The sequence below is a fragment of the Tetranychus urticae genome, chromosome 1 (assembly GCF_039701765.1).
Source record: "Tetranychus urticae isolate SD_2017Ah chromosome 1, NJAU_TeUrti_SD_1.0, whole genome shotgun sequence".
Taxonomy (NCBI): Eukaryota; Metazoa; Arthropoda; class Arachnida; order Trombidiformes; family Tetranychidae; genus Tetranychus; species Tetranychus urticae.
Genome location: NC_142958.1, coordinates 20,216,326 through 20,232,080, shown reverse-complemented (window position 1 = coordinate 20,232,080; position 15,755 = coordinate 20,216,326). Strand labels below are relative to the sequence as shown.

The window sequence follows — 15,755 nt, the reverse complement described above, 5'->3', positions numbered from 1 at the left end:
TTACCTTTTCAATTGTTCAGTCAAGTTTAATTGATAAAAGGCAACATTTAACTTTATTGGTTATTGGATAATAAAAGAAGCAAAAATTTCATCTTGAAAGTTTACCTTTTCATTCAATTGATTTATACCAGAATAAAACATGATAACTTTAATCGGTTGATTGTAACCATGAATACAAACCTAATTGTGAACCATATTAATATATTGTCAAACCATGTTTAGGTAAACATTGCCATTGCAGAGAACAATTTGGGTTAATCGAAATGGATAAACAATGAAATGTTGAACAATCCAAGAATGAAATCTCAATGTAATCCTTAAATTGTGCCCATTAATCAATAAACATTATTCATAAAGAACAGGAAAAAAGTGAAAAGATAATTGGAATCTTTTGGTTGTTTCTTTAATTTTTTTTTCTGCAGTTTCCATCAAATGTTTCCAATTACTATTCAAGTGATTAATAATGGTGAAGATCAAGTTAAAGATGGAAAGGGTTAAGGGTTGACGATGGTGATGATAAAGATGATGGCTTAATTACAGCGAAGCTGGCAGCATGAAAACGGATCAATATTAAGAACTGTGAAAAACTTGTTGGTTCGCATGTTGATGTAAAGCCATGCGTCAAGAAGAGGCAAAGTGATGATGAAGAAAAAAGAGGAAGAAACTTGATGAAAGACAAAAAAAGAAAGATGAAGAGTAGGATGATGATGATAACAAATAAAAGAGATGCATTTATGATGCATGTGTTTACCAGTTTTGTACCCAATAGACTTGCTCATCCAGCTTTGAAAGGACCACGTCATTGATTACCTTGAATCAATACTGACAACAACAAGAACTCTGCTTTTCCTCTCCTTTTCATCCTCATCTTTTTTTATCTCACTCTGAGTCCAACAACTGTTGATACTTCATCTATACCATGGATTCAACACTCCATGAGTAACACTCCATTGGTAACTCTATCCGTTATCAAACCCAAAACCGTGTCCCATCAACTTTCCTTCAACTGTTCAAATAACTGACCCATTAAAATGCCATTAAACATGCTTTAATTTCATCCATTGACAAACATCTTCAACTTTCCTTATTCATCTCTTTATAAATCACAAGTTAATAAATAATTACAGAGCATTTCCAATAATAAACTTGCTCTGAGTGAAAAGTTGACTCTTTTTTGTGTTATCAAATATTGTCTCTCAACATTGAAATTACTCCTCAGTTTCATCAATCCCTGAGTTGTTCATTGAAATGCCTCCCTTTCAAACTGATCCGTTGATCAAGTTTTTAACTAAAAGAGTTGCTTTCCAAGAAACATCTGATAAAGATTTAGATTTAACTACGGAAGATTCAATTGATTATACTGTCTCACCTTTACCGTCAACTTTACCAACCCTGATGACAGGTTCACCCTCATCGACCTCATCTTCATTACCATACTCGTCATCTTCATCAGCATCAATCCTGTCAACAATAACTCAGTCAACTGAAGCAACAATTGATAACCTGTCAACCTTAAATGTTAACAAGGTTAACTCATTTTCATCACCTTCATCATACTTTCCTTCACGAATCTCATCATCTACACTTTCACCTTTCCAGTCAACAGTGAACAAGATTAATACTCCAATTTACAGTGATAATAATAATGATAATGATAATATGGTAAAGGGTAAAGAGTTTGTTGAGGACATTTCAAGATCGACTCACATGCCAGTCTGGTCTGTCCTCTTTGTCCTAACCGTGATTGCTGCTATCTGTGGTTTAATATTTTACTGTTGCCTCCATAAATGGTGGAGACGATGGCGAGCCGATAAGGGTAAAGGTCTTATCACTGGTAAAGTGGATCTTAGGTCAGTCCAATTGTTGGGACAAACTTACAAAGAAAAGGTAAATAGATCAATAGATATTAACCTTTTCCTTTCCCTTTTCATTTCATCCTTTTAATATACTCCAATCAATCAATATCATCTAGTAATCATAATATAATAATAAGGATAATAATAATCATTCTCGTTTAATACTCCAAAGAAAAAGGTTACTGATTAAGGTTAACAAATACATTCATCATTCAATTATCTCACAACTGATTAACTTATGACAACCTATTTCACTCACATTAATTGGAATTGAAGACAAAATTTGTTATCATTCATCACCTTCATAACGGTCAAACTTCGTCATCAAATAAAGTCTATTAGACAATATAAATAGATAGTTTGTGACCCAACAAGGCAACTTGTCCGGTAGCAAATATGGTTCACAATTAAGGTCTTTTTACATTAAATTTTCTCATTTTCCCAGTCTTCATCATAACAACATTCACAAAATAGATTCAACCTTAATCATCAAAATCATTAATTTTTCTCCGTCAAGTCCCTTCTCCCTTCCAACTTGCTAACCTAAGAGGGTGAGTCTTTGCCCATCAAATATAAGACACAATGAGGGGTCTTTAATGTCAGAGATCATTTGATTTTTACATTTGTATATTCATTTCAACCCAAGACAACCCTTGTCCAGCATCAATATGCCTTACGATAAGAGTCTTTTAACATTGAAATTTCGCATTTTCTCGTCTTGTTGATCAGCACTTTCACAGTCTTCATCAACATAATAGCGTTCAGAATATAAATCCAACTTTTATTGTCATCGTCATTTTTTACTATCAAATCCATTCTTTGCTTTCACTTTTCAGACCTAGAGAGTCGCTTTTTCCCCATCAAGTATAAGATACGATGGAGGGTCTTTAACGTAAATCTTTTCATTTTCATATCAATTTCGTATTCTTTTTATTATTGTTTTATTTGATTGATTTGATAAACCAATTAACATATTCAACGTGAAATATCTATTTTTATCCGTAATTTAATATTGAGAAGGAAAATTTGTTCAATTTGATCTAAATGAAGACAAAATGTTGTTTCTTGATTCAATCATTGGGAAGGCTTCAATTTAAATTGATAAGTCTTCAATGTTTGCCTTCGTTAGTTTAATTGGCTTCTTTTAATATTTTATTTCAAAACTCTTGTTTTAATGTTAAACCCATTTCTCATTTTAATATTAAAATGAATATAAAAAATGAAATCTCTTGATGATGAGTTCTTGAATGGTAAACAAAATTGACTCTAAATGTAAAAAGCTAATTAAAAGTCAATCAATCTCATTTATTTTTCATTCAGTTATCATTATTAATAAGTAACACTTTAATTATTCATTTGTTTCCTTCCCTTCAATAGCAATATTTCCAGATGAATTAGTAAACCCAAAGTCTAAATGAAAATTTAATCAATTAAGATAAACCATGAAATAACACTTCGATAACTGTTGAACGTCCCAGTAATGATGTAAAAATAAGGATGAAAAAATTTGAACTCCAAGTCTATTGAACTTTGACTCGTTTTTCAGAAAAAAAATTGATATCAAATTACCTTTGATTCATGAAAAGCATCAAGTACAAGAATCCTGCACCACACTTTTGCAGATCCAAGCAATTTGTTGGCAGAAAAGGGAAATGCTTGGTTTGAATAGATATTGAATATGAATTTCGAGAAGAAATCAAATTTAATTTTAAACATTTCGTTATTTTTTGTGGTCAAAAAGCTCAGCAAGTTTTCAATTATTAAAGCGACTCAAATCTTTGCATCAATATTGAAAAGAGAATTGAATAAATCGATTGAAAAATTTTGCCTTTTTTCTGGACAATCAAGTTCAAATGTCAGTTGATTTCAGTTCGAATTGAATCTTGTCTGAAATTGCCTCGATTTTGATTAGATAACAATCTAAAAGTGTTACAATTGAGATCAGTTTTTCCGCTCAACATCACCACCTAAAGGCTAAAGATGAAGACGATTCAATTTATCATAGAACAAGATAAATCATGTTCAACAATGTTGCTAAAATTTATACTTAATTGTTAGGCTTGAAGGATTTAGATTTAATAGACTTTTATGCTTTTGTTGGTGCAAATGGTTTAAGGATAGGATTTTTTGTTCCTTTTTTTTCTCGTTCGAAACCAAATTGTAATCATTATTATTAACTCAACTTTGGTTTATTGTTTTCTGACTTTTACACCTACGAGTTTAGTTTACATCCAAACTGAGTGTTTCCAAGTAATAACTCAGCTGACTATCGATCGATTCAACTTGAAAATTCTGAACAAGTATATTCTAGAAAAGCAAGAGCAAGGCAAAAAAACTTGTTGCTTGTCAGCCTTTGAGAGCTAACAAGACACAAAAAAACAACTCTTAGTCGAGAGACTAATGATAATCATTGAGGGAATCGATTTGAATGAAAGGAGAAAAGACAACTTTTTTCCTTGATTGTTAATTAAATTATCTCCAGGTTAATTTAGATTCAATTACAACCCTGATTTGCCTAGTTGCCATTATTAACCTAAAAGAATTGGAAAATTGCTTCAGTTACTAATCTACTGTCAAAGTGCGGGTAAACATCAGTTAAACATTGGTGTCTTCGGGTGACAAGGAAAAGTCATTTTACATTTACTGTTAGTAAAAATTATTTCTGATATTAGATGCAAATCGAGTTCACTTAACACCAAATGTGTGAAGGGAATCAGCCTCTAGATTAGGATTCACAGCCTTAATCTGTTGAACTCGATCATTGATTATTTTGAACAGAAGTTGTTTTGTCAGAAAAGTTCATCGCTTAAACAAATTGAATGAAAAGAGTCGATCTTTAAGATCTTTCCTTTTAATCATTCGATCAATATGAAACTGCTTCGAGCGATATTTTTTTTATTGTTATTTGAAGGCAAACATAATTGGTACAAGATTGAAACATAACTCTTTGGATGACTGAAGTCGCTTTCGATTGATTTTTGAGATAATTTTAAGTGGTTCGTTGAAAGCAAATTAAGCCTTTGGTTGTCATCAATCAAATATCACGTTTCAATTTTATGGTAAATCAGAGTTAATTTTATAGTCTCACGAGTTGTATGTTAATTGGCTTGCTTCGAGTTTGAACATTGTCAAGTCGTTTGCATTATTAATGTTTTCACTAATAAGACCTGTGAGACTCGATTTTATCATTATCATTACTTTACTAGAGTTGACTTTATTTTGTTAAGCATTTGAATAACTTTTCAACACGATTGTTATAACATATTTAACATTGAGTTAACAATTAAATCATTTCATTATTTCTGGATTAACAATTGTCTGATTATTCAGGTGAACTGTAAAGTTTTAATTTTGTCAAGAAAATGAAAAGTCAATTATACGATTGAATGACTGTGAATTAATCTTGAATCTTTTGTTCAAAGTGTAAGGTTAATAGAGTTTTCATCATGAAAAATACAAAATGATGGTCACATGAATGAATCTCAATGATGAGAGCAAAAATTAAACTGTGAATGAAGTTGTGAAATTATTTGATTGATAATCCAAAATGTCATTAAAACTCAAAATTTACAAATAATTCCCTCTTGAAAGCAATCAATCGATAACATTTCCGTCCATTAACAATCAACTCATCATTTATAAAATATAAAGTTTTCTCACTGAATAAACGAAATTGAAAAACAAATTTGAGAAAAAAGTAAATCGTTTCATTCGTTAAACATTGCCAGTTGAAATGCAACCAAAGAGTGTTTTTGTGACTCGATAATGTCAATCCGTACTTTTGATGAAATGGCAAAAGTAGCAATACAACACAACGGCATCTCACCAGACCATGTAACCTTTGATTCAACCCCTTCTAATTGGCCTCAGTTGCAACCAAAGTTTTCATCGGAACGCAACCCATTGACATCACCTAAAGGAGCGTTTGCGGGTAAAAGCTATTCAACAATGGCCAAGAGATCGGTGCAAAAAGATTCCCGAACATTGAAAGCAGATGAGGCAAAGAGGGGAATAGGGAATAGCAGACAGCCTCGACATCGTCGAATTGCTTTTCTCTTCAGTTATACTGGAGGCTTCATTATGGCCGTTATGGTCACTCAATCTTATTTAAATTACGAGACGACAACCAATGTTTACATTGCCGCACCTCAAAACACTGAACTTCCTTCTGTTTCAGTGTGCTTCTTTTACAGGATTCCGCACCTTAAACATGAAAAGGGCGAGGATGGAAAAAACTTGACGAATCTTACTTTGCACCAAATCAATCAGCTTTTGCCTACATTCAACGAGTTTGTGAAAGATTGCCAAGTATTGGACAGTAACAACAACTACACAAGCTGCATGACGGTTTATCAACAACAAGCACCCGCCAGTTATCTGAGTTTGTTTTCCAAATGTTACACCATGTTTGAAGGCATGGAAACTCCTATTAAATACACTAAAAAGGAAATTGGATCAAATTGGCTTCTCGATATTACTTTGAATGTCTCCCGAGTGCCCACTAACAAAGTGGGCATCTTTCTTACCCATTCAACAAACGAACTGGACGAATCTCTTGGTAATCCTTCATTCCTTCAATTTGACACTAAAAATAACAATCGAGCAACAGTGACCTATGAACGGACTAGAATCAACAAATTGCCACCTCCACATGATTCAAAGTGCTTCAATTATGAGACGAGTGACTCTACACACGATTGTAAAAATCGAGCCACTTGCATTCGAAAGTGTATCGTGTGGGAATCGTATGAAAATAGCAAGGCTTGGGTCGATCAGCGTTATGTTCGAATTGAAGATCATTATTTAGATGGAAGATTTGGAATTGAAAGTGAAGCCAATTTTACCGAATTTTGTTTCAACAAGTACTCTGAAGAACCTTGTGTCGATTATCTTTACAATGCAATCATGGCCAGTCAGTTTTATTCACCTTTTCGTGACCAAGTAAATTCAACCTTTCAGATAAATGTTGCCTATCCTTTAGGCATGGAAACGGTTGTTGAATATGTTGCGGTTCAATCGTTGTTGGACTACATTTGCTTTGTGTGCAGCATTGTCAGCCTGTGGACTGAAGCCTCAATGGTACGAATCAGTGAATACCTTTTAGATGTTAGCACAAGTCTACTGTTACGGTTACTCGAAACTGAACACTTCAACGATTACCAAATCGACTCCGAGACTAATCATATTAATAATGCTCAAGGTTCCATAGCTGTAATAACCAGCTTCAAGCCAACTGAGATTAACATTAATACATCAATGGCTGGCTATGATGTGATACCAAACAGTGTGGGAGTTGGTAATGCTGTTGGGATTGGTGTTGCAGGTGGGAATAACGATAATCAGCTAATGGAAGAGCCAACTTCAACTCGTAACATTTACAAATCATTTCCACCTCGTTACAATAAACCAAGTTACATTGAGTAATTCATTAGTCAACAATGAAACAGAAAATTTGATAAAAAAAACTCCCAGTCAAACTCCCAATTCCAAATTATTATATCAGCCAATCGACAACAATTTACCGACGATTTGCTAGATGATCAAGATTAATGATCACATCTTAATTGGCTGTTGATGATGGCTTTAAAAGTGAAAGAAAATTTATCAAATTTTATCGAAGTTTCAACAGATTCCATGTTTGGTTGAGAGAGACAATTGTTGACAAAAGCATCTTCATTATCAACTTATTTATCTTTACCCTGCTCATGTTACATTCATGATAAAATTGTTATTTGAAAAGGAAAAATTTCATTCTCTATTATTCTGATGATACAATTCTTATCATCAGCCTACATGAATAAACTGTTATTATAATGATAAAAGTATTTTTTTATTGTTTTCTCTTCCAATTGAAATGAAAATTAATCTTTTTTTCGTTGAGAAATTATGAAATGGAAAATAATCCTTTTCTTGAAATTGAAATCAAATGAAAGAGAGAAGAAAAAGTTTCATCAAAATTCAGTAAAGCAATTAAATGAATGGAAATTTTGGCCAAAAATTTTGTCATGAAATGAAATCAGAAAAGATGAACCAAAGTCTAAAGTCTTGCGGAATAAACTTGTTGATTCAATGTTTACTGGAAAACAGATCAGTTAAATCTCAATTCTCCTGAGTTTCCACTGAATTTAAAGGTCAATTCAATTTTTCAGATTTATTCACTTTCCAACTTATTCCAATGGTTTGAGTTGAATTTATCAAATTTATTCAATCGAATAAAAGAAAACGGAAAAGAAAAAGAAAAAAATTCAAGAGCAAATTGTCTGTAAAATTATTCCATTGATTTCACTGATTAATCAGTTTCAAGGCGAATAATGAACTTTAAGTTGCAATTGGAAAAGAAATTTAAAAGATTTAATTTTCTCAACCAAATTGTTGCGATTAAAGTTGAAAGTTGAATTACAATAAATGGAAAAGTTAATACTTGGAATTTACCATTTTCTCGAGTTTTTATTATTCATTTAGTCTGACATTTACAGCATCGGATGAAGTATTCAATTAACTCATGTTAACCATTGAACTTTGTCAACCTTTCCTCTCTTCATTCCAATAATCTTTTCATTTCCTTTTCATCTTGAACGTCTTTTACCTGAAAAAAGGTTAAATGCTGTTCAATATTTATCTAAATGATGAATGAGGTTGAAGATGGTGAAGCTGAAAAGATCACTCAAAGGATAAGATTGTTAGCCTTTTTTGTGAACCTCGTTTTTGGACCCTTAAGGTATCATTATTGTAAACATGATAAAGTTGAGCCATTGATTTGCATTGATTTGTATCGATCGGTTTTCCTTCAATTTATTACCTTTTTCCATCCCTTAACAACTTAATTTTGATGATGAATACAATTTGCTGCTTCAATTAAGTTAACTCGATTAATTTGATCACCTATTTACAATTGACTAAACAGGTTCAACCAGATCAGGAAGAGTTGACGGCAAATATGGAGGAACAAGCTGAAGATAAAGATTCAACTAAAAGTGAAGTCAAGTTGGGTCGATTGCAGTTTAAAATTGATTACGATTTCAGTCAAAGCAATGTAAGTATTGGAGTTAATGGTCAAAATTTTTTCAGTAAAACAACTTTTTTCCTTCCAGCTTTCAATAACTGTTATCCAAGCTGAAGAGCTTCCAGGTTTGGATTTGAGTGGAACCAGCGATCCTTATGTAAAGGTTAGTATTGAACAGATCAACCTTATTAAGTGTTCAACGAAAATGAATAAACTCATTCACAAGTACAAACTTAAACTTGTAAACCTCAATTCTCAGCCTTTCCAGAATTAACTTCGGAATTTAAATTCTTTTCTAGAGAATAAAAAATTCTTGTTCAGTATTTCAGCACAATAATCGAATATAAGCTTTAATCATTTTCCGAAAAATAGTTGTTTATTTATTACTAAATGTCTATGGTTTTAGTTTTAATTTTAATTTTTCCTTAAAATTCGTTTCCAATTTTTTGACTTTGCAAAGCTTTGTTTCGGCTGAAAATATTAGACTTTGATGCTCATGCAAGTTAAACGAATGATGTAATTGTGTCCAATTCTTGGACTTAATGACGAGAAAATTTTTGGATCGAAGATTTTGTCTTTTATTTTTCGAGTTTCGTTTTTTTTCAATAAAGTGACTTTGTTTCAGAGCTAGAAATGGAGTTTGATAGACATTATTGAAAGGAGTTAAATAGCACTCCTGCCAATCATGAGTTCATTGCAACTGAACGGCTCTAATCAGGAAATGCTATTTTTTATGTTTACTATAAAAACTGTGCTTAAAGGTATTGAATGAGTTTAACCTTTTCTGTTGCTCAATACGAAGCTGATTATTGGAATCAGATAAACATTGAGATTTTGGAGTTATTTTTACTTGTTAACTGGGAGTCAATAAACTCCAAAGTATCAACTTTACATTGTCTTGATCAACATAACTGTCAATCTCGGTGTGTTTCCCTGAGCAGCATTTAATTGTCGAACAATAATAATTTCAATTTTTGTTCTTTTCCTTCTTCCAATCTCTCAACATCCAACTCTTCGGGATCAATTAATTGGCTCAACTGGATACAAATGTAAAAACCTTTTATTTCCCATTAAAGGTTTATCTTCTTCCGGATAAGAAGAAAAAATTTGAGACAAAAGTTCATCGGAAAACACTGAATCCAGTTTTCAATGAAACTTTCGTTTTTAAGGTAAACCATTAACTCAATTATCAAACAGCAAAACCAGTGAAAACCCAAATCGAGAAAAAATGCTAAACTAATCTCTTCTCTCTTCCAGGTAACTTATTCAGAGATAACAGTAAAAACTCTGGTATTTGCTGTCTATGATTTTGACAGGTAAAAACCATTTTCATTTTTGTCCTGAAATTCCCTGAAAAGAAAAATTCTGTTCCAAAAAGATTAATTTGCTAATTATTCAAATTGAACAACAAAAGTTTACAAAAGGTTAATTATAAATATTTCAATCAACATTCAAATGAATCAGTTTGGCGACAAAATTTTACATTTGATTTTGAATTTAAATCTTAATGTGATTCATTTGAATTGAATATTCTTTACTGAATTTACTGAATAAGGCGATTCCATTGTCATTTAGCTTTGAATTGTCATTTTTGAAATGAATTATTCCTTTGCCTTGAACAATGTTCAAAGTTCTATTTGTTAATAACTTGAATTTTTGTTGCATATTTTTCCAGGTTATCTGAAACCTTTTCATTATTCAATATCATCCTTGCTCAGATTACAAAAGTAACTTTTTCTGTACTTTTTCATCATTTTGAAGGTTCTGCTCGATCATGTTATACAACATGATAGAGTCGCAATTTCAACCTTAACCATGTTTCCGAGATTCTCGGATTCATTTACTCCAATTCATTGGATAAAGGTTGAGAAATTGATTTCCAGGAAAAAGCACAAATTTATTCACCAAATGAAATTAAATTATACATTTGAAATGTTGAAAGAAAATTCTGATTGATTTTTTGGCGATAATTTTTTTCCATTTACCATGAGTTTACTCTTTCTGTTTACATCTTCACAAATTTTCAATTCCATTCAACAGTTGCTTTTAATTAAAATCAATTTCAAGTGTCAACATGAATAAGGTGCGTTCACAGGTAAATAGAGTTGAATTGAAATGGAAAAAGAAGAAAAAGAAAATTTTCTTAAACGCTTTTTCCCCTTTTCATCATATTTTTCAGGCAACATTCAGTTGATTGTCAAGTTCAATATTTCAAGTCCAAGCTGTTTTCCTGACTTTAATTTTGTTTTCCTTTTCTTTTCGATAAATCAATTGAAAAGTGTTCAATAAAGCCAAACAAAAGGTTTCCTTGTTTCAACCAAAAACACTTTCCAATGTTGAAGGAAAAAAAGGTTAAACTGTTTTTGGTTTCAACTTGGAACATCTGAAAGGTTCCAACCTGCAACGATAAAGCTAATGATGATCGAGTTTGTCCCAAGTTTACTTTATTATTGAAAGACACATTTATTGTGAACTTGTTTCACTTTGAATATATTCAGTTTCATCCTTTTTTCCCGAGTTTCTGAGAACATTTTGATTTGCCTTTTCCATTTTCCCAGGTTGCTCACCTTACACCGAAACCCAGTCTAATCTCATGATAATTGTGAAACTTTTACATGTTCACAAGTGGAGAGGAATAAAGAAGAAAAACAAATTTCTTCTTTTCTCAAACAACTTGCAAATCTCTGAATAAATTGAAATTAAATTTTCATTTGTGCACAATTTCACCAAACTTATCAATCTTAATTTCTCGATTCACTTTCAATTGACCTTAAATTGTCTTTTAGAGACAAATTGTAATCAAATTTTTGTTTAAAATGTAAATTCCCAAGTTCGCTTGACTCAACAAGATTCAATCAGTTGGAGCTTTATAAAGACTCAATTACACAGTTTGCTTCAACAATCAATGTTGCCATTTCAATGTTTCTATCGATTATGGAAATAATGAAATGAGAAGAAAAAAAGTTTTCCAGAAAATGAAGTTTTCACATTTTGTCGTAAAAAATAAACTCTTTTTTCCCATTCTTGGGTTCATCTTGAATATCAAGATTAATTACTTTTTAATTACTCGTTCAATGTTTACATGTAATGTTCAGTTTTGGAGAAACCGTTTCCATGATAATAACATGGTGATGGCCATTGAACAGTAGAGTTGAATCAAGCTTGAAATTTGTTTCATCATTTGTAAACTTACAAGATTATTGTGATTAAACTCATGATAACAGTTGCGTGTCTTCATCAACTATCAGTTTTGCGCTAAAAATAAAACGATTTCATGTTTCATGGAAAATGTTTCTTATTTTCTACTTTAGATAAATTCAGGTGAATGTTTAGATTCAATTGAACCTTTTTCAATGTAATCTTTGCTCTTTCACGCATTTTTCAATTGAAATATTTTCAAAGAAAATGTTTCAAACTCTTGAAACTTGAAAGATGAAAGAATGAAATCTCAACACTTGAATAGCGTAATCGTGAGTTTAGATTAGTTTGAAGATTAGTTTGAACTTTCGATTTTCGATTTTGTAATTTTGTTTGAAAATTTCAATTCACCTTTCATAACATCGAAAGAAATCGAAAAGGATTTCAAGAAAAAAAGTCGAGAATTTGGATCTTGAGAAATGGTTAAGTTAGTTAAATAATGATTTTGTTCATTTAAATTGAAGCACTTCTATTGATGGGAATTGAAGAGGAAAGGAAACTCGAAAAATCATAATCAATCGAAACATCAATATCGATTAAAAATTTTCTTTTCCTTTTCTCTCTTTTTGCATTCTCTCAATGGGAATGTTTGGATATTTTTGAGGTCAAAGGAATCATTCTCATTGTTTTGTTTCATGTAATATCTTGAAATGTCAAAATTATCAATCAAGTTTTCCTTGTAACTCTAAGGATATCAGTTCAACCTTTTAGGATCTTATTTGAGTCAATTTTTGAGAAGCTTTGAAATTGAATTTGAAATAGGAATAATAATATTTGGAAATAAATGTTCATGGAATTTGACAGAGAAAAAGATTTTGCTTAATTTTACTACATGTATTTCCATGGTTATGTAGGAGTTGGTGATAGAAATTTAAAAATTTTTGTCTTTTCCTAGATTCTCAAAACATGATCAAATTGGTGAAGTACGAATCCCATTGAATACAATTGATTTAGCTCAAACCATTGAGGAATGGCGTGACTTGACCAGTGTTGAAGGTGAACAAGGACAGGTAAGAATTGTAATTGAAGCAACTGGGAGTAGAAAGTTGAATGGAAGCAAATTTTTGAAAACCATTTCCATAAAGTGTTTCAAGAAAATAAATCAATATCAGTTGAAAGTTTAAATAAAAGATAACTTGGATTTAAGGTCAATCATAGGCAAGACTAATAAATGTCAAGTAAAAACAATATTAAAACAACATTGAACCAGGAATTTAGGACAAGGCCAGGTTAACTGGTAAAAATGGGTTCTTCCCTCTTCAACTGAAACTGACAGAAGGATTGCTCATTAAGGTTGACTGTTTAATGATGAAAATTTGATCTAAATTGATTTTTTCAATTCTCGCTTCAAGCTCGGTGATATTTGCTTCTCACTTCGCTATGTTCCAACTGCTGGTAAGCTTACTGTGGTCATTTTGGAAGCTAAAAATCTCAAAAAAATGGACGTTGGTGGCCTTTCAGATCCTTATGTTAAAATTGCATTAATGATGAATGGTAATTACTCTTGCCTTAAATCAATTTTCAATCCCTTTTCTGGTCTCTTATTTAACAACCCAAAACCATACAAAATGGGTAAAACGAGGATCCTTAAATCTGTTTTCTCGTTTCTTTCTTTTCTCTCTTTTTTTGTCTTCCTCTTCATATCTGTCAACCTTCATCTTCATTGATCCTGATTCACTTTTCCTTGGATTCATCCTTTGGAACCATCTTTGCTTTCCAATTTAATCTCTAATTGGGTTGTAATTGAAAGGTAAACGGATTAAGAAGAAGAAAACTTCCATCAAAAAATGTACTCTCAATCCTTATTACAATGAATCGTTTACCTTTGAAGTTCCCTTTGAGCAAATACAAAAGGTTCAAACGGTAATTACAGTTGTCGATTATGATCGCATCGGAACTTCAGAGCCAATTGGAAAGGTAAGAAAAGCATTCATGAAACAAACAAAACAGAGAAAAAAATATTTACTCTTCTCTTTGTTGTCCTTTAGGTTGTTTTAGGATGTAATGCCACTGGAACTGAGCTTCGTCATTGGATGGACATGTTGGCCTCACCTAGACGACCCATTGCTCAATGGCATTCCCTTAAAGATCCAGATGATGTTGGTGATAAAGGATAACCAGTTTGGTCAAACAAAATTGATCTTTTGATCGATACAGCAACCTAAAGAAAAGAAAGTGAAAAATTATTTAAACCCGAAAAACCTGGAAAAACCAAAAAACCCTTTTTTCCTGACCATTGATATTTCTTGTATTTTACCTTTACCATGAGACACACATTTTATTTCTCGGGAATCTTTTTTATCATCTTTACCTTGAGTATGATTGTTATATGAAGAGCTAACAAAATAGTGAGCAAAAATTATCTTCCAAGAGTTGATTACTTCCATTGTTAAATGAGATATAATTTTCGTTACAATCAACCGTTGATTGAGTCAACATTATTATCATAGTCCATGTTGATGTCAATCTCAACTGAGAAATGTAAATTTTTTGGTTCAAGTTTCTCCTTATTTTGCAAGGTTTGTGTGTGTTTACACATTTATGAGTTAAACCATGTAATCAGTTGGATTAAATTGTTTTACATCAAAGACTCTTGGAATTGCCTTGAAATGAATCAACAATTTACTGTTGTTGACAAGAGTAAAACTGTTGATTGTTGATTATTTTTTAATAATTTAGTTAGTCCTTGTTTCTCCTTCCAATTGTAAACCAAACCTTTAAGCCTGTATTGTGTATTGATTTCATTTATGTATCGTCAGTACATATTACAATTAAAAAGCTAGTGATACGTGGACCAAATGGACCTTTAACCGAGAAGCCTGACCTTTCAAGGAATGGCCAGTGTTTGTAAGGGCACCAAACATGACCAAAAACAACATAAACTCAACATTGTCTTTTGTCTCTTTTGCACTTAATCATTACCTACTTTCATTACAAACCATGTATCACTATTAATTGTACCTTAATTTTAATTACCATTAATGGATTCCTTTACTTCTCCCATTATACAATAGATTATTTAATTTGTCGATCATTAACTTCTGTAATTTAGTGATCAGTGTAGTTTGAAACAAACATGTAGTATTTCAATTGTTCAACACAGAAAGGCAAAATTATATTGTCCATTAACCTGATGATAAAACTGTTAACTGAACTCCTTTTACTTTTCTTGTTATACATATCATTGGAATTATTTTAAAACATATTGTTTCCCTGCAACATGTCGATTAACTAAGCAATTAATCAATTTTGGTTCCTCTCTTTCAGCAACATTATTACAATTCAATGGATATTTAATGTAACTTGTGTTTCACTGTACTCCTTTTGACCATGGACCACAATTTTAACATTCATTGAAAAACCTTCAAATCAGTATTTAAAATTTACATCTCCCATTATCTGTCCTTCTGAGTTTGTTCAGAAATCATCTTGTATCCATTAAATCCTAGTATTGCGTCTATTCCGTGAATATTGTGCCATAAATGAATATATTGTGTAAATCATGAGAATGAAAAACTCTTTCATTTGTGGTAACATTGAATAAAGTTGAAAAATTTAAATAAACCATGAATAAATTCATTTCGTAACTGAGAAAATATGGATTTGGAATTGCGAGTTTCTCAATATTATTGACTTCACACAATGCTGTATAAGATTACTATATCATTAGAGCTAGGCGTATTTAGCATACAAGGCAT

The 15,755-nt window shown here is 31.6% G+C and overlaps 1 protein-coding gene across 1 annotated transcript; it reads left to right on the top strand.

Moving 5' to 3' along the window:
• Positions 1-738: 738 nt before the first annotated feature.
• Positions 739-15,621, top strand: LOC107372231 (synaptotagmin-1). Its single transcript, XM_015940426.3, has 9 exons — positions 739-1,887; positions 8,761-8,889; positions 8,948-9,022; positions 9,936-10,028; positions 10,117-10,175; positions 12,953-13,067; positions 13,410-13,551; positions 13,808-13,974; positions 14,046-15,621. The coding sequence occupies exons 1-9, from the start codon at positions 1,249-1,251 to the stop codon at positions 14,172-14,174; spliced, it is 1,548 nt and encodes a 515-aa protein (XP_015795912.1). The 5' UTR covers positions 739-1,248; the 3' UTR covers positions 14,175-15,621.
• The last annotated feature ends 134 nt before the right edge of the window (positions 15,622-15,755 follow it).

Bases quoted from the DNA above. Each gene is read 5' to 3' on its own strand.
- LOC107372231 (XM_015940426.3), top strand. From the start codon at position 1,249: ATGCCTCCCTTTCAAACTGATCCGTTGATCAAGTTTTTAACTAAAAGA. The intron at 10,029-10,116 runs GTAAACCATTAA...TCTCTCTTCCAG, and splicing joins ATGAAACTTTCGTTTTTAAG to GTAACTTATTCAGAGATAAC. The intron at 10,176-12,952 runs GTAAAAACCATT...GTCTTTTCCTAG, and splicing joins GCTGTCTATGATTTTGACAG to ATTCTCAAAACATGATCAAA.